At 43.0% G+C, this 27,893-nt stretch overlaps 1 protein-coding gene across 2 annotated transcripts in view; it reads right to left on the reverse strand.

Moving 5' to 3' along the window:
• Window positions 1-13,040, reverse strand: part of acer3 (alkaline ceramidase 3) — a 188,718-nt gene extending 175,678 nt beyond the window's left edge. The window contains exon 1 of one of the 2 annotated variants that reach the window (XM_048532130.2): window positions 12,581-13,040. In XM_048532130.2, the coding sequence (XP_048388087.1) occupies window positions 12,581-12,731 (151 nt within the window). In that variant the 5' untranslated portion in view covers window positions 12,732-13,040. The remainder of the gene's footprint in view (window positions 1-12,580) is intronic. The other variant, XM_048532129.2, reaches the window with a different exon arrangement.
• Window positions 13,041-27,893: the final 14,853 nt, after the last annotated feature.

Raw genomic sequence — 27,893 nt, forward strand, 5'->3', positions numbered from 1 at the left:
GAAAGCCAGCCATCCAGCCAATTGTGCCAGCCGTTCCATCTATTGTGGTCGGAAATGGGGCTATGATGGCACAGTGGTAACATCACTGGACTCATAATCCAAAACCACAAGCTATTGTTTTGGGGACATGGATTTGAATTACACAATGGCAGAAGGTGAAGTCTAACTTCAAAAATAAACTGGACTTCATAAAATGTTAGATAATAAAATGTGAGGCTGGATGAATACAGCGGGCCAAGCAGCATCTCAGCACAAAAGCTGACGTTTCGGGCCTAGACCCTTCATCAGAGAGGGGGATGGGGAGAGGGAACTGGAATAAATAGGGAGAGAGGGGGAGGCGGACCGAAGATGGAGAGTAAAGAAGATAGGTGGAGAGAGTATAGGTGAGGAGGTAGGGAGGGGATAGGTCAGTCCAGGGAAGACGGACAGGTCAAGGAGGTGGGATGAGGTTAGTAGGTAGATGGGAGTGCGGCTTGGGGTGGGAGGAAGGGATGGGTGAGAGGAAGAACCGGTTAGGGAGGCGGAGACAGGTTGGACTGGTTTTGGGATGCAGTGGGTGGGGGAGGGGGGGGGGGGAGAAGAGCTGGGCTGGTTGTGTGGTGCAGTGGGAGGAGGGGACGAACTGGGCTGGTTTAGGGATGCAGTAGGGGAAGGGGAGATTTTGAAACTGGTGAAGTCCACATTGATACCATTAGGCTGCAGGGTTCCCAGGCGGAATACGAGTTGCTGTTCCTGCAACCTTCGGGTGGCATCATTGTGGCAGTGCAGGAGGCCCATGATGGACATCTCATCTAAAGAATGGGAGGGGGAGTGGAAATGGTTTGCGACTGGGAGGTGCAGTTGTTTGTTGCGAACTGAGCGGAGGTGTTCTGCAAAGCGGTCTCCAAGCCTCCGCTTGGTTTCCCCACTGTAGAGGAAGCCACACCGGGTACAGTGGATGCAGTATACCACATTGGCAGATGTGCAGGTGAACCTCTGCTGAATGTGGAATGTCATCTTGGGGCCTGGGATAGGGGTGAGGGAGGAGGTGTGGGGGCAAGTGTAGCATTTCCTGCGGTTGCAAGAGAAGGTGCCAGGTGTGGAGGGGTTGGAGGGCAGTGTGGAGCGAACAAGGGAGTCACGGAGAGAGTGGTCTCTCCGGAAAGCAGACAGGGGTGGGGATGGAAAAATGTCTTGGGTGGTGGGGTCGGATTGTAAATGGCGGAAGTGTCGGAGGATGATGCGTTGTATCCGGAGGTTGGTAGGGTGGTGTGAGAGAACGAGGGGGATCCTCTTAGGGCGGTTGTGGCGGGGGCGGGGTGTGAGGGATGTGTTGCGGGAAATACGGGAGACGCGGTCAAGGGCGTTCTCGATCACTGCGGGGGGAAAAGTTGCGGTCCTTGAAGAACTTGGACATCTGGGATGTGCGGGAGGGAATGTCTTATCGTGGGAGCAGATGCGGCGGAGGCAGAGGAATTGGGAATAGGGGATGGAATTTTTGCAGGAGGGTGGGTGGGAGGAGGTGTATTCTGGATAGCTATGGGAGTCGGTGGGCTTGAAATGGACATCAGTTACAAGCTGGTTGCCTGAGATGGAGACTGAGAGGTCCAGGAAGGTGAGGGATGTGCTGGAGATGGTCCAGGAAGGTGAGGGATGTGCTGGAGATGGATCCCTCACACCCCGCCCCCACCACAACTGCCCTAAGAGGATCCCCCTCGTTCTCACACACCACCCTACCAACCTCCGGATACAACGCATCATCCTCCGACACTTCCGCCATTTACAAATCCGACCCCACCACCCAAGAGATTTTTCCATCCCCACCCCTGTCTGCTTTCCGGAGAGACCACTCTCTCCGTGACTCCCTTGTTCGCTCCACACTGCCCTCCAACCCCACCACACCCAGCACCTTCCCCTGCAACCGCAGGAAATGCTACACTTGCCCCCACACCTCCTCCCTCACCCCTATCCCAGGCCCCAAGATGACATTCCACATTAAGCAGAGGTTCACCTGCACATCTGCCAATGTGGTATACTGCATCCACTGTACCCGGTGTGGCTTCCTCTACATTGGGGAAACCAAGCGGAGGCTTGGAGACCGCTTTGCAGAACACCTCCGCTCAGTTCGCAACAAACAACTGCACCTCCCAGTCGCAAACCATTTCCACTCCCCCTCCCATTCTCTAGATGACATGTCCATCATGGGCCTCCTGCACTGCCACAATGATGCCACCCGAAGGTTGCAGGAACAGCAACTCATATTCCGCCTGGGAACCCTGCAGCCTAATGGTATCAATGTGGACTTCACCAGTTTCAAAATCTCCCCTTCCCCTACTGTATCCCTAAACCAGCCCAGTTCATCCCCTCCCCCCACTGCACCACACAACCAGCCCAGCTCTTCCCCCCCCCCCCACCCACTGCATCCCAAAACCAGTCCAACCTGTCTCTGCCTCCCTAACCGGTTCTTCCTCTCACCCATCCCTTCCTCCCACCCCAAGCCGCACCCCCATCTACCTACTAACCTCATCCCACCTCCTTGACCTGTCCGTCTTCCCTGGACTGACCTATCCCCTCCCTACCTCCCCACCTATACTCTCTCCACCTATCTTCTTTACTCTCCATCTTCGGTCCGCCTCCCCCCTCTCCCTATTTATTCCAGTTCCCTCTCCCCATCCCCCTCTCTGATGAAGGGTCAAGGCCCGAAACGTCAGCTTTTGTGCTCCTGAGATGCTGCTTGGCCTGCTGTGTTCATCCAGCCTCACATTTTATTATCTTGGAATTCTCCAGCATCTGCAGTTCCCATTATCTTTCATAAAATGTTAGCCTAACAGTGATCATGTAACCACTGTTGATTAGTGCAAAATCCCATCTGGTTTGTAAATGTTCTTTAGAGAAGAAAATCTGCTGTACTTATCTGGTCTGGCTGATATTGTGACTCCAGATCGAAAGCAATATGATCGCTCAGAGGACAATTAAGGACCAATTCAGATGTGCAATTAATGCTGGCCCAGCCAGACATACTCCCATTCCAGACTAAATTTTTTTAAAAATATAATTTTATTGTTACAGTGACAAATACAGTTACCACCTACTTTCAGAATTCTGCCATACAAACACCTACAAACCAGGCTTTAATGAACCACAGACTCGCATTGGTAAATAGATTTACACAATGCATCTATCTATAACAGTTATTACCCTTTAAGGTCACACAGTGTTGTAAATACAAAGTGATTAAAATTTGGATAAATCTTGACTCATCAACTTATAATCACCTTCAAATTGCAACTTTCTAAACTAAAATTAACACCTGTATTTGCATATCACAAATGGTTGCTTTTAAAAAGCAAAGCAGACTGGAGGCTTAAAAAGAACTATAAAATTGAGTAATGCTACAGGAGAAATGCTAGTGTAATCATGCTCGATATGCAATTTACAGTCGACTCTAAATACTTAGTGCAGTATTAAAGGTTGCTCAGAATGACAAGTTCTTGGCCAGAGTGTTGATTTAGTGCATCTTATTTGCTTTGTTAACTACCCTCCACTCACTGCACTTTATTAAAGAAATAATCCTGCGTTTATAGAGTTATAGTTCTAGTCACGAGTTTAACTTGCTACAGTGCATAGGTACTGCTAAAATAAATTGCTGAGCAACTAGTTCTTTTCTATAAGTCCCGCATCTCTTCAAACCTAACGTCTTAGCACAGCTACTGTATATCTTCACCCAGACATCAAAATTCACAAAACTTTTATTTTGTACTATACAAGTAAACTGATCATTGCTGGCTTACTCAATATAAAATATTCTTCAAATCACAGAACACTTGTGACATGCAAGAACGGACTTCACCCATTACAACACTGCCAATGTTGTCTTTAGCTTTCCCTTCCACCTTCACCAAGTAGCAAGTCACACTGGGATGCAAGTCCAAGAAATCTTTGGTATCTTATCAAGTGACCAATCACATGGAATAATAAGAAGCAGAAGCCAGCCACGAGGTTAGAGTCAATTTAGATTCTGGTCTCACCCAATTCAGCCCAAGCACATTTTTCATTAAGAAGCATCTGCCAAAATTTGTTATCAGAGATAATGGGAACTGCAGATAGTCTTGCAGAACAAGGACCTGACCCTGACTGAGTGTTAAAGACTGGCACTTTCTAACGTCCAGGACTATGTGCTTTGGGACGCACTAAAGCTTGGGGCAGCTGCTGCCAAGGCACAGTGGGGAAAGACCACTGTCTGAGGTCTTCCTGCTGAAGGTAAATGGAGATCCATTCTGTTATTGGACACTTCCAGTGCTCAAATACATGCAAAATTAGTATTGTACGTGTAAGGGAGGCCTTTCGTTTTTTTTGGGATTAAGTCCAAGTCCAATATTTTGTTTATTTACTTGATACGCAACTGTACGGGACCGAACCACTTTTGTGACAATTTACATATGCATACAAAGAGATTTTTATGAAAAAAGTATATTTTTGAAACAAAAGCAGCATTAGGAGTATAACAAGCATCTGTTCAGTTATCAGACCCTCTCATGGCTTCAAAGTATGTAGCATCCTACCTGACTAAGAAATGCCTTTGGTTTTGCAATTGCAGTTCTCATTTTGCAGAATGCCTCATTACCTGAACTTCCTACAAGCACCAAGATGTAGCTTGGCTGGCGGTGAGAAGGGGACTGCTGGGCAGATCATTCAATCATGCCCAGTCTCTGTGCATCACCACACGCTGCCCTTGAAACGCTACTCTGGCGAAGAGGCTGTCACACATCTCTTTTTGGAATGTGCCTTTGCAAAGAAAGTTCAGAGAGAGATGCAGTGGTTTTGTTGAGGTACACCCCAGTACCTGCATTATACAAAATGCTGTGGCACACCACTTAAGTGACAAACATCCACTTAACCTGGAGTACCAACATGTCGTTGAAAGACAGATTTTGGTCTGTCTAAAATTTGTTGCCCTTTCAGTGCAAGGACCTGACCTCGATCGAGTATTGTATGCTGTCATATTCCAAGGTCCAAGACTACATGCTGAGGTAAACATTAAAAGCTGGGAGTATCTGCTGCCAGTGGCAAAAGACTGCCATCCAAGGTCTTCTGCCAAAATATAATGAGGGTCCTTTCAGTTATCAGACTTTCTTGCACAAGTAGAAAATGCTTTAGTTTTTGCAACTGTAGAGAAGTTCCAAGGACTGTCAAAATTTCAATGTTTTGTTTGCTTTTTTCTTCTCTGCGAAGACAGTGCAGAACTGATTCAGAACCTATGTATTTATATATGATTTTAATGAATATTTTTGAAAGAAAAAAGGTATTAATTAACAGTAGGAGCAAAAAAGCCTCCCAAAATATTTTCTTTATTCTGTACCCTTTGGATGCTGCAACGCATCTACTTTATCAGCAGAAATCAGAAAACTCACTACGAACGAAAGATCAAAGCCAGCGACTGCCCTTATCTGTACCAGGCCAGGTTAAACATTTGCCTATTAAACTGCAGAAGGGGATGTAAGGGAGACCCAACATCTTATATTGTATCTACATTCATTTCCTTTGAAATATCTCTGTCCTGCAGCATTTAAGTGGTTAACTTTTGTACAAGCCACCCATTGGGTATTATTTTCTAATATGCTTGCCAGTTTAACAAAGTAGCCAAGTCATATGCATATCAGCAGGGGAGACAACTGACGTGGAGGTGGTCTGAAATGCTGGCAAAAGGAGATAACTGAACCAGATAGGCATGTGTGCCTACCCACTGAAATCCCAGTGAGCTTCTTTACTACAGCTTGGATTGATTTGTTAATTGACCTCATTAGCAGCTCCCTGAGTTGGCAAGTTGCCCAGTATTATTAGCAACATTTCGGCCAGGCTTGAGGATCAGCAGTTCTATGATAGCATCTTGGACAGCATAAACAGAGGTTAAAAAATAGTTATCACCAAGCTATTATTAATCTCTGGTAGTACAACCATTTTCAAAACTGAAAAATGCCTGCACAATTGGGTAGAAAATTCACAGAAAAGCACAAATACAAAGAGTTGGCTCAGACGTTTATATCTTGCGACAAATGGTTAACTGGAGCAAAACACAGAGTCTCAACTCAGCAGCTTTAATTATATTTATTCAACCGTGTTTTGACACATATTTAAAGACAGGTGGGACTTTAACCTGGACCTTCTGGCCCAGAGGTAGGGCCAAATGTATGGTATGCATTTTGAGTAATTTACACACAAAGTCTGCAGTCTGTACAGCATTACTGCACCTCAGTAATAGCACAGATTTGTTCATGGATCATGAAATAGTTTATCACCAAGTTTCCACAAATATTTTGTTGTTTTTTTTTCACAATGTGGATGTTGCTGGCTCGGCCAGCTTTGTTGCCCATCCCTAAATGTCCTTGAGAAGGTATGCCACCTATCTAAATCATTTATATCCATGTGGCACAATTGTTAGGTAGGGATTTCCAGGATTTATTTTGACCTAGCGACAATGAAGGGATCGCGTTGCAGTTCCAAATCAGGGTGGTACGGGGCTTGCAGAGGAACACACAAAAGGCTCAAAAGGAAAGTAACAAAAACAGAAGTTGCTGGAAAAACTCAGCAGGTCTGGCAGCATCGGTGAAGGAAAAAAAACTTAGAGTTAACATTTCAGGTCTGGTGACTCTTCCTCAGAAACAACCACATTGTGAAAATAAACAAAACAAAACATCTATGGAAACTTTGTAATAAACTATTACATGATCCATGAACAGGACTGTGCTATTACTGAGATGCTCAAATGAAAAGTCCAGTCATGGAACATGGCCCACAGAACAGTTTCAATTTTATATTGGAGACAATGGTCAGTGCAACTGTCACTAATGACTCAGACCACTGGTGATATGGGTTCAAAAATCAAGATGGAATTTAAATTTAAGTAATTAAATGAATCTGAAATTGAAAATATTCTTTGTAAAGGTAATGTTAATTAATGTAATTGTTGTAAAAACTCATTTCCCTTGTGTATGTCATTTATGGAAAGAAATCTGTCATACTTATTTGATCTGTCCTACATGTTAAAGGAGGAAGAAAAAATCCTGAGAATTTGATCTCCTTAAAAGACATTAAAGGCAAAAATTCAAACACAGTACATTATGAAAAATCTATATAATGCCTTTATAACTCCACTATTAGGCAACCGAAATTAATTCAGAAGACCACTCTGATGCCAAGTATGCAAAGTTACACCTCATATACAAAAAGTGATTTTAACTCTAGCTGGAAGACGTTATCCTGACTCAATCTTTGTAACATAAGCTAACAGTATAAACAGGCCAGTCAATGCAATAATTATGGAAACCCATTACTCAAGAGCTTTGAAAACTGAGCTAATGGAGGATGGCAAATACCTCTGAAGACATGATTGCCAAAATGTTGGGACTTTTGTTTTGTATTAGTATATTAATATCATTGCAGCAACCAGAGGCAAGCCTTCTTAATTCAAAGGCATTCCATTCAATTCTTCTGCTAATTTATTTTTACTTAACAACTCAATCCCATTCTACAGTGTTGCTCACATTGTTTGATTCATTTTACTAGACATGCAAATATGTATTTTCTGCAAAGAGTTTTACCAACTTGCCAAAAATAATCTGCATAGATTCAGTTGGTACTAGAACAGTATTCGGCTCCACATACATGTGCTCATATAATGAAACAGTCTGTACAAAAGGTGCCTCAAGACAAGACAGAGTGCAAACATCCCTCTCCATGATATTCAATTGGTATCATCTTCACCAAATCGCCCAACAAAATCTTGACACCCATCACTGATCAGAGGTTCAAAAGACCAGTTGTATTAATGCCACAACTACTACGTAAAGTCAGATCTGAGTATTCTGTGGCAAGTGACTTACTCCCAGGCTTTCTAAAGTCTCTGCTCCATCTGCAAATCAGGGGTACAATGGAGTCAGGCACAACAAGAAGCTTGTTAGCACCAATCCATTTGATTGGTGACTTAACCAGCTCTACTCCTTGACAAAGAGTACAGTACTAGATGCACCACAACAATGCAGCAGCACTTAGTGAGCTTCAGAAATTGAGACCCCTACAACCATGGAGAACAAGGACAGTAGGCATATGGGAATGCCGACAGGTTTCCCTCTAAATCGGACATAATCCTGACTTGAAGCTACAATTGCCATACTTTCAATGTGGCTGCTTCAAATTCTTGAAATTTCCTCCCTAGCAGCATTGTGGGCGTACATATATCACACGGACTGCAGCAAATGAATAAAAGTAATTCTGATGAAGAGTCATCAAGACTCGAAACGTTAGGCTTACTCTCTCCATGGATTCTGCATGAACTGCTGTGATCTCCAGCATTTTTTGTTTTCAGTACAGATTCCAGGATCTGCAATAATTTGTTCCTAAAAAGGAGGGCACTCATTCCTTCGAGCCCACTCTGCTATTTAGTAAAATCATGGTTCCTCTGATTTCAATCTCAACTCGACATTTCTGTATTTCCCTGATAATCTTTCATTCCTTTAATCAAGCATTCATCTCCCTCTACCTTAAAAATATTAAAAGATTCTGCATCCACTGCCCCTTTGAGACTGTAAATTCCAAAGTCTCATAACCCTCAGAAAATTTTCCTCATTTGTCTGAAACAGATGACCTCTTATTTTTAAACTATGACTCTTAACTTTAGATTCTCCCAAAGGGAAAATATCTTTTCACATCCGTCCAGTCAAATCTCTTCAGTATTTGCACAGTACATTAATTCACCTGAACTCCAGAGGTTTCAGGGCTAGCTTGTCTAGCCTTTCTTCATAAGGCAATCCACTCACTCCAGATTCAAGAATGCAATTCAATACCATCTTCTCAAGAGTATCTACAGCAGTCATCAAACGCTGGCCTTGAAGCAACTCCCATATCAAATCTTTAAGTTTTTAAAAGAACAAAAAGAAATTGAAGGAGTCAGTAATTTGGCACCCTGAGTCTGCGCTGCCATTCAACAAGATCATGGCTGAGCTACCTCCGGCCTCAACTCCCCTTTCCTGTCAGCTCATCATAACCATCAATTCCCAGATATTTCAAAATCTACGTGCCATCACTTTAAATATTTTCATTGATCTAGCCTCCACAACAATTTGGGGCACAGAATTCCAGATATTCACCAAATAAAAACCAAAAAGAACAGCAGATGCTACTGTTCTGTGGAAGGATCACCGGACCCAAAACTTTAACTCTGATTTTCTTTTCACAGATGCTGAGCTTTTCCAGCAACTTGTTTTTGCTCCAGACACTCACTGTCGCTTGGAAGAAAAGAAATTCCTTCACGTTTGTTTTAAATGAGTGTCTTCTTATTCTGCAACTATTTCCGCTAGTTTGAGATTTGCCCAGGCGCAGGAATAACTTTTCAACATCTACATTGTCAAGATCCCTCAGAATCACATTTGTTTCAATAAGATCACGCCCCCCCCCCCCCCCCCCCCCCCATTCTTCTATAATCTACGGAATAAAGACTTAGCCTCTTTAGTCATTCTAGACACATCATACCCTCCATTCTCAGGAATCAAACTAGTGAATAGCTCCTCCAGTGCAGGTTTTCTTTTAAAAAAGAAATTCAGGGACTAAAACTGTGCACAATACTCCAGGTAGGGCCTCAGCAACACCCTATACAGTTTACAAGATTTCTGTGTTTGAGGGGATGATGGCCTAGTGGTATTATTGCTGGACTGTTAATCCAGAGATCCAGATCATATTCTGGGGACCCAAGTTTAGAGCCTGTCTCGGCAGTTGGTGGAATTTGAATTCAATAAAAATCTGGAGTTAAGAGTCTCGTGATGACCGTGAAAGTATGTTCGTTCAATTGTTAGAAAAACCCATCTGATTTGCTAATGTCCTTAGGGAAGGAAACTTATCTTTAACTAGTCTGGTAACTCCAGCAATGTGTGGTTGACTCTCAAATGCTCTCCGGGTAATTAGGGATGGGCAATAAATGCTGGCCTAGTCAGTGATGTCCTCATCCCATGAATGAATAAAAACACCAACACTGAGCAATAAAAATGAAACTTTTTCTGTCTTAATTACTTGTTGTACCTGCTCACAAACTTTGTTTATATGTATGAAACACTCAGATCAGTCTATGCTGCATTTTTTTTAAAAAAAGGCTCTCTATTAAAATAAGAATTCACCTTTTAATTCTTCCTACCAAAGTGCATGACTTCACACTTTCCTACATCAAACTCTATCTGCCACATTTTTATCCACTCAATCTAAAGCCCGTGCAAATTTCTTATGTCCTCATCACAACATGCCCTCTCACCTATTTTTGCAACATCAGCAAATTTGAATAGATTACACTTTGCCTCCTACAAATCATTAACATACAGTTATCAATTGTTAAGTGATTTAAAACATCTTAAGGCAAAAGGTTTATGTTGGTACTCAAATAATTCCGCTAATAGATTCTGTCACATCATCCTTTCCCAAGTAAGTCTGCTACTTATATACTTCAATTCCTACTGAACCCAACAAAGTCTACCCATCTCAAACAGCTGCTGTTCACTGACCCATAATGACTCAAGGTCCAGAAGTATCTACCCTTGATCCTGGTCCACTCAGTCAAAATATCCATTTGCAGACATTGTCTGCATACATTGTTCAACCAACCACCAGACATACTGCATTAACAAACAGATTGATCAGACATCTTCATTGTACATTCGTATTGAGGTCACAGAATCAAAGTCAAACCTTTTCAAAAGACTACTTTGTTGCTGTCAACTCAAATCTCTCTGTCTGGCTATTGTTTGAAGTTGAATCAAATTGTAAGCAAATTCCAGATTTTCTTTGGCCCCCAAAGTCTGAACTGTATTCATTTTATATCTGCCCACAGCCACCTCTATTTCATTCAAAACCTACAGTTTTTAACCTATTAACTGACTGTTTTGATCTTAAAAACAACACAGAAAACAGGCAATGTTTTGGATCCAGTGACCCTTCAGGGGTTGTAAAGAAGGATCACAGAAACAGATCCTTCAGACCAACTCATCCATGCAGATCAGATACCCTAAACTGATCTAGTCCTATTTGTCCGCATTTGACCCATATCCTTCTAAAACCTCTTCTACTTATGTACCCATTCAGATGCCTTTTAAATGTTGTAATTACACCCACTTCCACCACCTCCTCTAGCAGCTTGTTCCATACACATAACACCCTCTGCATGAAAAAGTGGTGTCCCTCACAACCCTTTTAAATCTTTCCCTTCTCGCCTTAAGCCTACGCCCTTTAGATTGGACTTCCCTACCCTGGGGAAAAGGCCTTGGCTATTCACCCTATCTATGGCCCTTGTGATTTTTATAAACCACTATAAAAGTAATTGGGCCCAAACCATTAACTCTGCTTTCTCTCCACATATGCTGCCAGACCTGGTGAGTTTCACCAGCAGTTTCTGCTTTTGTTTCAGTTTTCCAGCATATGCAGTTCTTTGTTTTATACAATGTATAAGCTGTGTTATATCATGTAATACTGGCACAGCCTAAAGTAATAAGAGTTAAGATTAGAAAACTATATGAAATGGTATTACGTGTTCTTAAGATGTCTCCAGACTATCACTACAGAACTTTCAGGAAAATTCATTTTGGAGCAATTGAAGTACTACAGTGTTCTATAGTAAGTCTTTCAGCCAAAGGTTAAAGCGCACTTTTTAAAATAAAACATCTGCAAACAACTGTGCGAGTATCATTGTGCATATGTGGCACAAGAATATATACAGTTATAATTCTACTGGTCCTGTGGTTTCCATCAGAGTCAGGGTAAAACACTTACACACAAGATTTTAACATTGATGTACACCAGTTTACTAACATAACTGGGCCACAATCGTGGAATTGCACCCCCCCCCCCCCCCCCCGCAAAGCCATTATGCAAAGAATGGCACCGGGTGAAAAAAAAATCACCCTCACTGGGACCAAGAAGCATGGGCACGGAGTAAACTAGCTATCCATGCTCCTAGAACAAATTCTAAAGATAGGGAGCTACAAATTTTGAAAGAGTTAGAATTATTGTCAAGACAAAAGAAGGATTGTACAATGAATGTTCATGGCCTACACGTAGATAGTTGAAAATGATAAATGACAAATATGGGATAACACACGAGATATTTTACTGAAGTCATTCAAAGGACACTTGAAATGCAACCCTTTGACAACATACATCAGAATTTCCACTGAGGGCTTGACAAGGAATTGAAAACGTCTTCCAAAATCTGAAAACACAAACTAGTAAAATTCTATAATTCCAAAACAAACTCTCATATATAAAAAAATTAAATAAAAAGGACTGACATGCGCGGTAGCAATTGGCCGGCACATTTTATTGTTTTAAATTTAAAAGAAAATGCAATGTCAGCAGCGAATTCTTCATCTGAGGTGAGGGATTATAGAATGGATTAAATGCTTTTTTGAAAAAAGAAATATAAAAGGAGAGGGGGGAGGAAGAGGTTTGAACTTCAGGTCACCGGCAGAATGAGGTCGGGAGGCAGGCCCGAAGCTGCTCGGGGGGGGATTTACAGGAAAAGGAAGGGGGAGAAGAAGAAAGTATTAATTTGGTGAAGGTGAAAACTTACAGAACTCGGCGATATAATAGGACACGGCATAATTCTCCTCGCACCAGTCCAGAGTAGAGGTGGGCTCTCCCCAGAAGCCTGGCCGGTCATAGACGGGCGCCATGTTTGATAGAGGAGGTGGAGAGGCGGCGGGGCTAGGCCCCGTCACCATGGCAACCCTCCCCCTTTCAGCCTTGGCCCTGCCTTACCCTGACCTTCACCATTCCCACTCAGCGGCGCAGACTCTTTAAAAACAGTCGAAAGGTAAAACACTGCGGACATCTAACATTTTTGATTTCATTCAGGGCTGGAGAAGTTCAGCAGGCCTGGCCGCCTCAATGGAGGGTCCCGACCCGAAATGTCAGCTTTCCGGCTCCTCTGATGCTGCCTGGCCTGTTGTGTTCATTCAGCTCCACACTGTGTTATCAATGGAGGGAGAAGTCATGCTTCAAACACAACGTCACTTATGCAGAACTAAGAATAACTTCTTGCATAGCACGTAGAATAGTACAGCATGCGATCTTGTGCCGACCTATTATCCTACGAGGATCAAACTACCCTGCATTTTACTATCTTCCTTGTGCCTATCCAATAGTCGCTTAAAAGTCTTTAAAGTATCTGACTCCACTACCACTGCCGGCAGTGCAATTCACACACCCACCACTCTGTGTAAAGACCCTACTCTGACATCTCCCCTATACCTTCAACTTTAGAAGATATGTAATTTCTCCTAGTTTAAACCTTGACCTCTTTTAAAAACAACCTCTCCTAAATGAATATGACTCCACTCTCTACTTAATTGGTAGACTTGCCAAGCCAGTGCATTGAGTATAGGAGTTGGGAGGCCATGTTATGGATGTACAGGACATTGCTGAGGTCACTGTTGGAATATTGCATTCAGTTCTGGTCTCCCTGCTGTAGGAAGGATTTTGTGATACTTAAAAAGGTTCAAACAAGATTTACAAGGATGTTGCCAGGATTGGAGTGTTTGAGCTATAGGGAGAAGCTGAACAGGCTGAGGCTGGGTCTGTTTTCCCTGGAGTACTGGAGGCTGAGGAGGAGTGACCTTATGGGGCATAGATAGGGTGAATAGTCAAGATCTTTTCCTCAGGTTGGAGGAGCCCAAAACTAGAGGGCATTGGAACAAAAACAGAAGTTGCTGGAAAAGCTCAGCAGATTTGACAGCATCGGTGAAGAAAAAAATCAGAGTTAACATTTCAGGTCTGGGACCCTTCCTTAGAACTGTTCCTGATTTACAGACTCTAGAAGGCATAGGTTTAGGTTGGGAGGAGAAAGATTTAAAAAGGACCTAAGGGGCAACATTTTCATACAGAGGGTGGTGCATGTTTGGAATTAACTGCCAGGAGAAGTGGTAGAGGCAATGACAACATTTAAAAGACATCTGGATGGGTATATGAATAGGATGGGTTTAGAGGGATATGGGCCAAATGCTGGCAAATGGGACAAAATTAATTTAGGAAATCTGGTTGGCATAGACAAGTTGAACTGAAGGGTCTATTTCCATGTTGTACAGCTCTATGACTGTCATTGGCAGTAATTCATTGTCAATGCCTTTCACCACATGTGAAATCTTTTGTAATTCCTTTGCTTAACATTTATTCATCTCCATGCTCATTCATGTAATGTCTTTCATCCCTCTGTCAAGCACCTCTATGTAAAAATGGGATGGTAATGGTAAAATCATCATAGTCCTGGAGGACTGCGCTCTCATTAGAAAGTGACAACTGGTGGTGGTTTAACCTGGGGATCACCACACCTCAGGCGAAGGGTGAAGTGGAGAAAGTGGAACCTTCATAGTAACCACATCTGGTGCACAAGTTGACATATGGAGTCTCGGTGTATCTCTACTTTCCAAACCAGCTGTCCAACCAACTGATCTCCCTAAAAAAGGGGGATGTTGGATTGGAGGAAAAAGAAATCCAAAACCTTTAATTCCCAGTTTGATTTTATTCATGGAATTTAAATTCCACCTGCCACCATGGTAAGATCAAACCTATGTGCCTGGTGCATTAGCCTGGGCTTCTGGTCTAATGATGTTATCACTATACCGCTGTCTACCCTTGAGACCCTCTTAATTCACTTAGAATTCACCAAAAATCCATTTACCTCTGTCATGAGTGTACTGAAAGATCGAATATTTATAGCTCTGTGAAGTTGATAATTCCTTAGATTTAGTACACCTCATGAAGAAAGGCTCCCTAAGCCCAGTCTTAAATGGCCAAATCCTTCCTTCCAATGGACCTGAAGGAATACAATTCTGTCCTGGGAATAGTGAATTTTCAAAGCCAGTGAGGTTAATTAGCAATAACTAACCATTGCCATTGTCTTTTATCAGAGCCAGAACTCAGCCATTCTTTTTATTGGCCTTCATTTACGTTCATACTCTTTTATGCTTTACAAAAAACATAAAATGGACTGAGAAGGTCATTAGCCTTTGGAATTCTCTTCCACAGATAGCAGTGGAAGCTAAGTCATTGAATATGTTCAAGGATTTTTATTTTTGCATTAGACAAATGTTTTGATTTGCAGGGGAACAAGAGCTACGAGAGACAGGCAAGAAAGTGAAATTAAGGCCACTATCAGATCAGCTATGATCCTATTAAATGGCAGAGCATATTCAATGAGGTGAATAGCAATTTCATTTATTGTAATGTTAAAGTTTATTTTTAATGCTGGGATTGATTGGCAGTAATTAACAATTATTGTTACCTTTCGCCAGATTGCAAATCACTTTGGGAAGATAAAGCTAGGATCAAGAGTGCATCATATAGTCCTTTGAACCTATTTCACTATTCAATATGATCATAGCTGATCTTCTGCCTCTTGACTCCAATACTGAAGTAATTTATGTTCATATGCAGCATGACCAGAACAAACATTCAGACTTGGGATGATAATGGCAAATAACATTCACACCACACAAGTGCCAAGCAATGACCATCTCAAACAAGACTAAATCTAACCATCTCCCCCTGCCATTGAGTAGCATTGCCATTGCTGAATCTCTCCCGGCTGTCAGTTTCAATATCCACCATCGTCATTATCTCGCTTGTTCTTTTAGCAGAGACTTGGATGCTTTTGAGTCAAAACCCAGTGGTCAGTTCACCATACAGAATGTCTTTGCATATATAGCCATGATCTACCCAATGAATGAGGCCAAACCAGTGAAGACGTCTTTGACTTAAAAATGAGTGTATGCCAATAAAATTACTGTGCTCCATGTCTGAGTTTGTATCCTTGTCCTGCTAAGAGATATTGAGGCAGCAGAATTGATGGGTTGAACGTTCTGCAACAGCTCCAATGTATTAAAGTTTCATGAACATGTAAGACAAATGTGAAAATATTTTCTGCTACCAAGATATGTTATCCATATTTAACCACTATGAAGGAGTGCAGTGAAGTTACAGATAACACAGTGTGTAGCTGAAGGAACACAGCAGGCTAGGCAGCATCAGAGGAGCAATAAAGTTGACATCTTGGGTCAGGACCCTTCTTCAGAAATGGGGAGGCAGAGGGGATCTCAGAAATAAATAGAGAGGAGGGATGGGGCTGGGGAAGTTAGGTGGGATGGTGATAGGTAAGTGCAGGTCGGCAGTGGTGGGGATTGGTCATGAGGTGGGAGGGGCAGATAGGTGGGAGAGAAGAGGGACAGGTTGTGTCAGGTCAAGGAGGCAGGGCTGAGAGGGAGGGTTGAACATGGGATGAGGCCAGAGGTGGAGAGATTTTGAAACTGGTAAAATCCACGTTTAGGCCATTGGGCTGTGGGCTCCTGAGGCAGAATATGAGGTGCAGCTCTTCCAGTTTGCGGGTGGCATCATCGTGACACTGGAGGATGCCCAAAATAGATGTGACACTCAGGGAATGGGAGGGAGAGTTAAAATGGTTTGCGACCGGAAGGTGTGTCATTTGTTGCGAACAAAGGGCAGATGCTCTACAAAACGGTCCCCAAGCCTCTGCTTGGTCTCACTGATGGAGAGGAGGCCACATCGGGAGCAACAGATGCAGTAGGTAATTAATGCTGTTCCAGCTGAGATTGCTAAACTCCTGTTCAGTGCAGGGATTGAACTTGTGACCTGTCTGATCTGTACAATTCACTCACCACCCTAGGCAATGCATTTCTCCCCTGAACCAACTGTCCAAGAGGCTCATTTAATGACAAAAAGAAGCTGGAGAAACCAACAACAGCTACTTTTGGGACAACAAGGTGTAGAGCAGGATGAACACAGCAAGACAAGCAGCATCAGAGGAGCAGGAAAGCTGACGTTTCGGGCCTAGACCCTTCGTCAGAAATGGAGGGGAAGGAGATTCTGAAATAAATAGGGAGAGGGGTGGAGGCAGCATCTGAGGCCTTTCCAGAGGGAGGAGGGTAACTTCTTCAAGGTAGGCATCCTTAGAAGTTACCCTCCTCCCTCCAGAAAGACATCAGTGACCACCTGCCCCTCTCTCCCTATTTATTTCAGGACCCCCTTCCCCTCCCCCATTTCAGAAGAACGGTCCAGGCCCAAAACGTCAGCTTTCCTGCTCCTCTGATGCTGCTTGGCCTGCTGTATTCATCCAGCTCTACACCTTGTTATCTCAGATTATCCAGCATCTGCAGTTGCTACTATCTCTGAAACAGCTACTTTTAATGCTTTACAAGCGTTACTTCTCCAGGGTTAGACAAGTCAAAACAGACTGTTTCTATAATCTGACAAAGGACCTAACCTCCCCAAAAAAAAGGAGAAGCTTTGGAAAAATGACTATAGCAATCACACAGCTGATAATTACATACAATTAGTGAAGGGTATTAGTGTACAGAGACAGGAGGTTCAATTAGTAGTCACTTCAGGAAGTAGGAACAGCATAGTTGCCCTTGCAGAGTAATGAGATTTGAAAAATGTAGTGCATGCAATAAATGAAGTTCAAGAATGAAATACAATACCAAGAAACATGGTGAGGCGACAGCCTTGTAGTATTGTTAGTAGACTATTAAGCTGGAGATCCACCTACTGCTCTGGGAACCTAACTTCAAATCCTGTTGGGATAGACAGTAGCATTTGACATTTTTTATTTAAATCTGGAATTAAGAATCTAATAATCAAACCATTGTCAATTGTCAGGGGAAAAAAGACATTAGTTCACTAATGTCTTTAGTGACATGAAAGACATGTTGCTATGTCTTTATAGTGATCAACAGCAATGTGGATGGCCCTTAACTGCTCTCTGGAGAATTAAGGATGTGCAATAAGTGCTAGCCTGGCTGGCAACACCACATCCCGTGAATGAATTCAAACAAACATAGCATTGCTAAACAGCTTTGATTTATTTAGCACCTTTGACATAAAGAAATACCCTATGGTACTTCGCATGAGCCTTATAAATCAACATGTGAGACCAAGCTACTAAGGAAATCACCAAATTGGTCAAATGCATAGGTTTTAAAAAGTATTGTCTTATCAAAAGGAGAAAAATGAGATAGAAGCAAAGAAATTTAGGGAAAGAATTCTAGAGGTTAGGGCCCAAGGGTTAGAAGCCACATCAATGGTGGAGCTGGGAATGCACAAGATGAAGGTAGTGGAGAAACTAGTCCTACATGCCTGCATTTGGCCCACATCCTTCTATATCTTTCCTATTCATGCAATTATCCAAACTTCTTTTAAACATTGTAATTGTCCTTGCTTCTAACACTTCCTTTGCTAGCTTATTCCATACCCCTCTACCCTACTTATGAAAACGTTGCCCCTCAGGTCCCTTTTAAATATTTCCCCTCTCATCTTGAAACCTGTGCCCTTCAGTTTTGGACTCCCCTACCCTTGGAAAAAGACCTTGGCTGTTCACCTTATCTATGCCCCTCATGATTTTATAAACCTTTATAAACCTCCATTTTATAAATCTAAGCTTCAGATGTTCCAGGGAAATAAGTTTCAGCCTATCCAGCCTCTCCTTTTAACTCAAAACCTCCAATCCCAGCAACATTCTTGTAATATTTTTCCATATCCTTTCTGGTTTAACAACATCCTTCCTTTAGTAGAGCAGTCAGAATTATATGCAGTTTTCGCATCAGTCTTTACTGTGGAGAAAGACATGGAGGCTAGGGAAATAAATATTGATGTCTTGAAATCAGTCCACATTACAGAAGAGGAGGAGCTGGAGGTCTTAAAAAACATAAAGGTGAATAAATCTCTTGGACCTGATCAAGTCTATCCCAGGATGACGTTCTAGTCGCCATGCTATAGGAAGGATATTATTAAATTGAAGAAGATTCAGAACAGATTCACCAGAATGTTGCTGGGACTGGAGAGTTTGAGTTATAAGGAGAGATTGGATAGGCTGAGACTTTTTTCACTGGAGAATAGGAGGTTGAGGGGTGACCTTCCAGAAATTTATAAAATCATGAAAGGTATAGATAAGTTGAATAGCAAAGTTCTTTTCCCAAGAGTGGGGGAGTTCAAATCGAAAGGATTTTTTTTTGAGATGAGAGGAAAAAGATTTAAAAGGGACCTGAGGGACAACTTTTTCATACAGAGGGTGGTTCACATGTGGAATGAACTGCGAGAGGAAGTGGTAAATACAGGTATAGTTACAACATTTAATAGGCATTTGGATAGATACATGAATAGGAAATGTGTAGATGGATAGGGGCCAAACGCAGGCAAATGACACTCGTTTTAGCATGGGAAACTTGGTCAGCATTGACGAGTTGGACAGAAGAATTTGTTTTTATGCCATATGACTGTAAACACTGGCATGGATCAGTTGTTCATTTTCCATGTTATAAATACTGTGGAATTCCATGTTGTACATGTCTAGTTCCATTCTCACATTGCAGCAAATCCAGCTCCCTCTACTTCCTAAAGAATACTCACACTGATACCACTGTTTGCAAGCTACCAATCCCATACCAAGTTCACCACCTGAGGTCACAATGGTGTTTTCCATGTGACTGATTGTATCTCCTGACTTTTCTACTATTGTGCTCAAATATCCTCCAGCTACTCTTCCTAAGATAACAGTTACTTCAGCTTTTGTGCTCCTGAGATGCTGCTTGGCTGCTGTGTTCATCCAGCTCCACACTTTGTTATCTCAGATTCTCCAGCATCTGTAGTTCCCATTAACTCTCTCAATTACTTCTGCCATACATCACCAATGTTAAACTTGAAAAAACGTTAAATCCTGTAAGGCTGCTTCAGTTTTCCAACAAAATAATTTTGATGTCTATGTCAAGGAAGATGAGGGATGAGCAATAGATGTTGATGTTATGAGTGTTGCACACATTCTCTGAATGAATAAAAGGGGAATGGACACAACAATAACATGCATCCATTTCCCACTTTGAACATGGTTAAACCTTCCAAGTCACTTCATAGAAGCAACTGTAAAGTTACTTTGAGCCACATAAATGCAATTTTAGATGAGTGACTGTGAAATTCACAAAAAGGCAATTCTCAGCAGCTTCTTAAGGATAAGAGTGAAAAACGTATGTGGGGAGGATAGGGGAGAAATTTCAGTGTTTAGTGCAGCTGCCACTTGAGCAATTTTGTCAGAATGGAAGATAACTCAGACAGTGATTGGAAAAAGTGAGAAGCAGGAAGCTGGGGCAGTTAAAGCTAATGGAATACATTACAAAGGTCCTTGATCTCTGCACCTGCACTTCAAGCACACTGGCAGCTACTTTGAAATGGTTCAGCAAAGACATTTTGCACTGAGCCTTTGACTGGACCAAGCCACATCTCAAGGAAGCTTGCTTGTTTTCTTAGTGCTCATTCACCTTGAGCCTACCTGGACACACCCAGTATCCCACCTTACCTCTTTGCACTTTCCCTCATCCAGCCCGAATTACCAAGCTCACAGTACTTGTGTCTTGCCCTGTTGTTTAGCCCAGACAAAGCCAGGAAGCTTGTTGTCATCAGCACTCGTCGATATAGTTAAGGGAAACAGTATTCGATTAGAGTGTCTGGCACAGCAATTCAGGGCAGCCTCTCATATCAGTCCAGAGGCTTGGTCATTTAAGTTAGTAAGGATCAGGCTCCTCTCCTGATAGGGAGAGATGGTGAAGTCCAACCACCCATCTTGACTCTTTCTGCCCTCTTATGGACTGTTTTTTTTCTTGAAATGAGAGAAAGGAGGGAGTTGAATGCAACAGAAGTGGGTGGCACAGGTGTTGTTGGTAGGGGAAAGGTGGTGAGATTTCCTAAGCAAATGAATAGACAGCACAGATGGGTTGGGGGTTAGTGTGGGTGAGAGCAAGTGAGGAAAGGTGTTGTATGAAATAGAGTGGTAGAGCATGAACCATGATTGGAAGTGCATGCAGTGACATGGTGAGTATAAAGAAGCATAGAGAACATGGCAGCACTTACTCTGACAAGCAGCGGTCATTGACTTTTTTCCTTCACAGTTTAGCATCCCTCTAAATGGCTGAGATTGCAATGAGGTAATGGGTCCAGTCCCTGTACACCTGCATTCCGCATGGAGATGGCCTCAAGGCCCTCCGCTTCTTCCTGTCACGCAGGCCCAACCAGGCCCCCTCCACCGACACTCTCATCCGCCTAGCTGAACTCGTCCTCACACTCAACAACTTCTCTTTTGACTCCTCCCACTTCCTACAGACTAAGGGGGTGGCCATGGGCACCCGCATGGGCCCCAGCTATGCCTGCCTCTTTGTAGGTTACGTGGAACAGTCCCTCTTCCGCACCTACACAGGCCCCAAACCCCACCTCTTCCTCCGGTACATTGATGACTGTATCGGCGCCGCCTCTTGCTCCCCAGAGGAGCTCGAACAGTTCATCCACTTCACCAACACCTTCCACCCCAACCTTCAGTTCACCTGGGCCATCTCCAGCACATCCCTCACCTTCCTGGACCTCTCAGTCTCCATCTCAGGCAACCAGCTTGTAACTGATGTCCATTTCAAGCCCACCGACTCCCACAGCTACCTAGAATACACCTCCTCCCACCCACCCTCCTGCAAAAATTCCATCCCCTATTCCCAATTCCTCCGCCTCCGCCGCATCTGCTCCCACGATAAGACATTCCACTCCCGCACATCCCAGATGTCCAAGTTCTTTAAGGACCGCAACTTTCCCCCCACGGTGATCGAGAACGCCCTTGACCGCGTCTCCCGCATTTCCCGCGACACATCCCTCACACCCCGCCCCCGCCACAACCGCCCCAAGAGGATCCCCCTCGTTCTCACACTCCACCCTACCAACCTCCGGATACAACGCATTATCCTCCGACACTTCCGCCATTTACAATCCGACCCCACCACCCAAGACATTTTTCCATCCCCTCCCCTGTCTGCTTTCCGGAGAGACCACTCTCTCCGTGACTCCCTTGTTCGCTCCACACTGCCCTCCAACCCCACCACACCCGGCACCTTCCCCTGCAACCGCAGGAAATGCTACATTTGTCCCCACACCTCCTCCCTCACCCCCATCCCAGGCCCCAAGATGACATTCCACATTAAGCAGAGGTTCACCTGCACATCTGCCAATGTGGTATACTGCATCCACTGTACCCGGTGCGGCTTCCTCTACATTGGGGAAACCAAGCGGAGGCTTGGGGACCGCTTTGCAGAACACCTCCGCTCAGTTCGCAACAAACAACTGCACCTCCCAGTCGCAAACCATTACCACTCCCCCTCCCATTCTCTTGATGACATGTCCATCATGGGCCTCCTGCACTGCCACAATGATGCCACCCGAAGGTTGCAGGAACAGCAACTCATATTCCGCCTGGGAACCCTGCAGCCATATGGTATCAATGTGGACTTCACCAGTTTCAAAATCTCCCCTTCCCCTACTGCATCCCTAAACCAGCCCAGTTCATCCCCTCCCCCCACTGCACCACACAACCAGCCCAGCTCTTCCCCCCCACCCACTGCATCCCAAAACCAGTCCAACCTGTCTCTGCCTCCCTAACCGGTTCTTCCTCTCACCCATCCCAACCTCCCACCCCAAGCCGCACCCCCAGCTACCTACTAACCTCATCCCACCTCCTTGACCTGTCCGTCTTCCCTGGACTGACCTATCCCCTCCCTACCTCCCCACCTACACTCTCTCCACCTATCTTCTTTACTCTCCATCTTCGGTCCGCCTCCCCCTCTCTCCCTATTTATTCCAGTTCCCTCCCCCCATCCCCCTCTCTGATGAAGGGTCTAGGCCGGAAACGTCAGCTTTTGTGCTCCTGAGATGCTGCTTGGCCTGCTGTGTTCATCCAGCCTCACATTTTATTATCTTGAGATTGCAATGACCTGGGTGGTAATCTTGGATCAGGCTGGCAGGATCTGAATGGTATGGATATCTCTGCCACTTCTCAGGGGTGGAGGGAGGATGTCACACCTTCTCTGCATCACCTCATCCACCAGGATCTCTAGGTATCAGTCCAAAAGCAGGCTGTCAATTTCTCCTTATCCACCATGTCAGGGACAAACTCCAGACTGACAGTGTTTATTTGAGTGCACAATGGACTTTTAAAGATGGCACCAGCAACGCCATTCTATTTCAGGATATTTGGGTGAGCAGTGAGTTCCTTCAGCTATGACAAATGGTAGAATTCAGCTACATCAAGACATGAAGGCCACCACAGAGGTAAGGTAGGCAGCTAGTGAGCTAAGTTTAGAATGATTGTAAGAGAATTTGCTTAGGCCTTACAGAGAGAAACCTTCCATGAAATTCGATGAAATTGACACTTAACCACAAATATTAAGATTCGACCAATTTTCACCATAGTGATACTGCCTTTTTATTCAAGATAAATGTAATTGCACTTATGGTCTTCAGCCAACATGGTGAGCTTTAAAGTCTTGTCTATGGATCATTAGTCCAGGGTTCTGGATTATGACTCCATTAATATATTCACTATGTCACGGCTTTATTATTTGGGCTATGGCTGTGGCTGGGCCATTAATCATGGCAGCAATTGTGTTTCAGAATTCCTGTGGGTGTATAAAGTGGTAAAACAGAAATTCTTCTCAACACATATATATGAACTTATCCTACTTAAAAATGCCAAATATTCAGCAACTCTGTTCAGACAAAGATTCTTCAGTCTGAGCACATGAGGGTAAAGGAAAATAACATCAATACTTCTGAAAAGGGCAGCTGTATTTTTCTGAATTGCCATGGTAACCCCTCTGGAAGCATTATAAATCAATTACAGCACTGTAAGTGTCAGTCACTACCAATCTTTTATAGCCAGAAATTAGAGATGTAAATCAAGGGAGAAAGAAAGACCTGCTTTTATATTGCTTCCTTCACAATATTATGATATCCCAAAGTGCTTTATAATCAACAAAGTACTTTGAAGAGTTGTCACTGTTGTTATTTAAGAAACAGCTCCCAAATTGTGAACAGCAACTTCCACAAACGCCAATGTACTGATAATCAAATAATCTGCATTCAGTGATGTTGGTTGGCAGATAACTATTCACTTCCTATTCTTTAAAATAGTGTAATGTTCACCTAAGAGGGAAGACAGGCATATAGCACAGCAATTTTGCATTACTGTATTGGTGCTGCATTCAGGTATCAGCTTAGATCCAAGGACGGCGACTGTACCCGAAACATTAACTCTTTCCACAGATGTTGCATGACCTGCTGACTTTGTCCAGCAATTTCAGTTTTATGTCTGGTTTCCAGCATCCACAGTTCTTTTGTGTTTTTTTAAAACTTAGATTATGTGCTCAAGTCTATGGAGTGTAGAATGAACCCACAATCTTTTAACTCAGAGGCAAGAATGTTATCACTGAGTCACAGCTGACACCAGATCTACCTCGCCAAAGAAGCTTTCCTAACATACAGCACACAGAGATGTCAGTGATGTAGTCTTCATATGTACAACTGCATTTGTATCTGCTTTCATTATTGTCACTGTGTTAATTGGAATTATAAGAAACCTTTTACTCTAAAGGTATCTGCCTACTCTGGTATTTTACATACATAACAAGGTGTAGAGCTGGATGAACACAGCAGGCCAAGCAGCATCAGAGGAGCAGGAAAGCTGATGTTTTGGGTCTGGACCCTTCTTCAGATGCTGCTTGGCCTGCTATGTTCATCCACCTCTACACCTTGTTATCTCAGATTCTCCAGAATCAGCAGTTCCCACTATCTGTGGTGTTTTACACATGGTTTTACTTATAAAAATGTCAAAGGAGAAGGAGAGAAATGTTGGAACTATTTCTGGCCCACTCCCTGTACTCCCCCTCCCTGCCAAGTCGTGTTGCTGATATATTTTCCTCAATGTCCCAAATTCCTTGGTACAGACTGGGCAAAGCAATGTCGAATTTCAACACGGTGATCTCTGCACATGGAGTTCATTCTGCTAGCCCACATTACAATTTTATCTGTTGTAAGTCATACCATAAGCTGCTTATTCATAAGCTCCCCAGAATTTGCTTTCTAAATCTCTCCAACTTGCTCTCATTCCTTAAATTGTTTGTTAAACCCTACCTCTTTGATCAAGCTTAAGATCATCGGTACTAATATATCCCCGAATGTGGCACAGTGTCAAATTTTATTTAATAATTCCTCTTGTAAAGATCTTTCTGATCATTTATTATGTTATTGACACTTTACAAATCAAGTTATTTTTGACTAATGCATGTTACTATAGAGGGTCTTGAACTTACATACCCCCAGAGAAGATGTTTTGACCATGTTCATTCTATGTAAGGTTAGTAAAGGAACAAATCTTGATGCAGAAATTCACAGAGTTCTTTGTTCTTTGTCGGTATGAGAGGTGGATTGATTTGTTGAGTGTAATTCTCAACAAGAAGTGATCTGATTATCACCTTGAATTTAAATAAAGCCAAATGCCATTTAGATTTTTTGCATTGTAAGGAACCTGTAAAGCTTTAAATTTTTTTAATGAACCAGAACAATGAAAGTTTTTTGAGAAGATTTGTAGCTCGGGTTGTGGATGAGGTTACAGACTTGCTCGGCAAGCTGGTGTGTTTGATTGCAAACATTTTGTCTCTCTACTAGGAAACATCATCAGTACGCCTCTGGTAAGGCGTTGGTGTTCCGTCCCACTTGTTATCTATAACACCTTGGTTTGCTGGGGTGGTTGCTATTACTTCTGGTTTTGTCCTGCAGTGTTTTGTACATCAGGTCCAGTTCAATGTGTTTATTGATGGAGTTGCAGTTGGAATGCCAAGTCTCTAGGAATTCCCTGGCATCTGTATTTGCTTTGTGCTATTATTGATGTGTTGTCACAGTCAAATTTGTGTCCTTCTTTGTCTGTGTATATTGAGACCAGTGTGATATGGTTGTGTCTCTTCGTGGCGAGTTAGTGTTCATGTATCCTTATTGCCAGTTTTCTTCCAGTTTGGCCTCTGTAATGTTTCTCACAGTTCTTGCATGGTACTTTGTATATTACCTTAATTTTATTGGTTGTGGGTATGGGGTCCTTTGCATTTGTCACTAGCTGTTTCAGGGTAGTTGTTGATTTGTGGGCTACCCTGATACCTAGGGTCTGTGTATTCTTGTGGTCATCTCTGAAATGTCTCTGATATGCAGTGAGGTGACTAGTGGCACATAAACAACATCCTCAGTGGAATAAAATTCACAAAAGAAGAAGAGAAAAACAACTGACTACCCTTCCTGGACATAATGGTGGAACGTAAGAACAACTCCCTAATGGCATTGTGGGCCTACCCACAGCAGTTGGACTGTAGTGGTTCAAGAAGGCAGCTCACCACCACCTTCTCAAGGGGCAGCTAGGGATGGGCACGAAATGCTGGCCCAGTGAGTGATACCCACATCCCATAAATGAATAAAAAAAACTAACTATTCCAGCAAATGAAGGCAAATAAATAACAAGTGGGACAGAGCATCACAGCTTCACCGGAGGGACACTGATGATATTACCTAGCAGCGCGATGAAACATCTGCTGTCAAATACACCAGCTCGGCGAGCAAGTCCACAACCCTAGAATGGTTAAATTCTACATTTCCTGAAGGAACAGGCCCAGGAATTCCATAGAAAAAGGTAGACAAATTACGTGTAGGGAAAAGTCTCTGTTTGGAAGAATTGTAAGTAATTCTACATGTGCTACAAGTAGATCTGATTGTCTATAAAACAGTTTGAAACACTTTCTGAGTGGTGTGATAATGCACTGTATGGATGTTAAGTCTTCCTTATCTATTGGCATTCCTACCGTATCTCTGCTGACCTTAATGGAACTTCATCAGTTCCTACTGCTAGACTAGCCTCTTTTTGTGTCATACTTCAGTTCTCGACACATCTTATCTCACTCTAAGTCTCAAGGCTAAGAAATTCAATGACTCTCCTCTGATTATTTTGCTGGACACCCTAAATCTGTGCTCTCTGATTATCAACCCACCAGTGATTGGAAAATGTTTCTCTATTTATTTTACGTAAATCCCTCATGGTGATAAACAATCTGTCCAATCTCTTCACCTCCTCTGCTCTGAAGAGAAGCTTTACAAAATTATCCCCATAACTGTAATTCCTCATTTCTGAAACCATTTTAGTAAAGCTCCTCTATACCTCATAAAATGGAGTGCTTTGAATTGAACACAGTATGCCAGCTGGAACTGAAATTTGTTTTATATTGACTTAGCATAACACCTTAGCATTTGTACTTTATGCTTTTATTTATAAATCCCAGGATCTCATAAAATTTGTTAATTTGTTAATCTGTCCTGGATTACCTCAAAGATTTCTGCACAAATACAGCTAGCTTTCACCCTTTAAAATCATTTCATTTGGTAATGTGTTTAAGGCCACACCATATTCAGCAGAGGAAACAATGGCATAATCAGAATGACATGTTGAATACCTAGTCAAGAGGAAGAAGGAAGCTTGCTTAAGGATGAGGAAGCAAGGATTAGACAGGGCTCTAGAGGTCTACAAGGTAACGAGGAAGGAACTGAAGAATGGACATAGGAGAACTAGAAGGGGAAATGAAAACCCTTGGTGGGTAGGATCAAGGAAAACCCCAAGGCTTTCTGTACTTATGTGAGGAACAAGAGGATGGCCAGAGTGAGGGTAGGGCCAATCAGTGATAGTGGAGAGAAGTTGTGCGCGGAGTCAGAGCAGGTAGGGGAACTCCTTAATGAATACTTTGCTTCAGTATTCACCAGTGAGAGGGACCTTGACATTTGTGGGATTAGCATGAAACAGGCAGATATGCTCAAATAGGTTGATGTCAGGAAGGAGGATGTGCTAGAAATTTTGAAAAATATAGGTTAGATAAGTCCCCTGGGCCAGACAGGATATACCCAAGATTTCCACGGGAAGCAAGGGAAGAGATTGCTGCTCCTTTGGCAATGATCTTTGCGTCCTCACTGTCCACTGGAGTACTACCAGA

This window comes from Stegostoma tigrinum, chromosome 6 (genome assembly GCF_030684315.1).
Source record: "Stegostoma tigrinum isolate sSteTig4 chromosome 6, sSteTig4.hap1, whole genome shotgun sequence".
Lineage (NCBI taxonomy): Eukaryota > Metazoa > Chordata > Chondrichthyes > Orectolobiformes > Stegostomatidae > Stegostoma > Stegostoma tigrinum.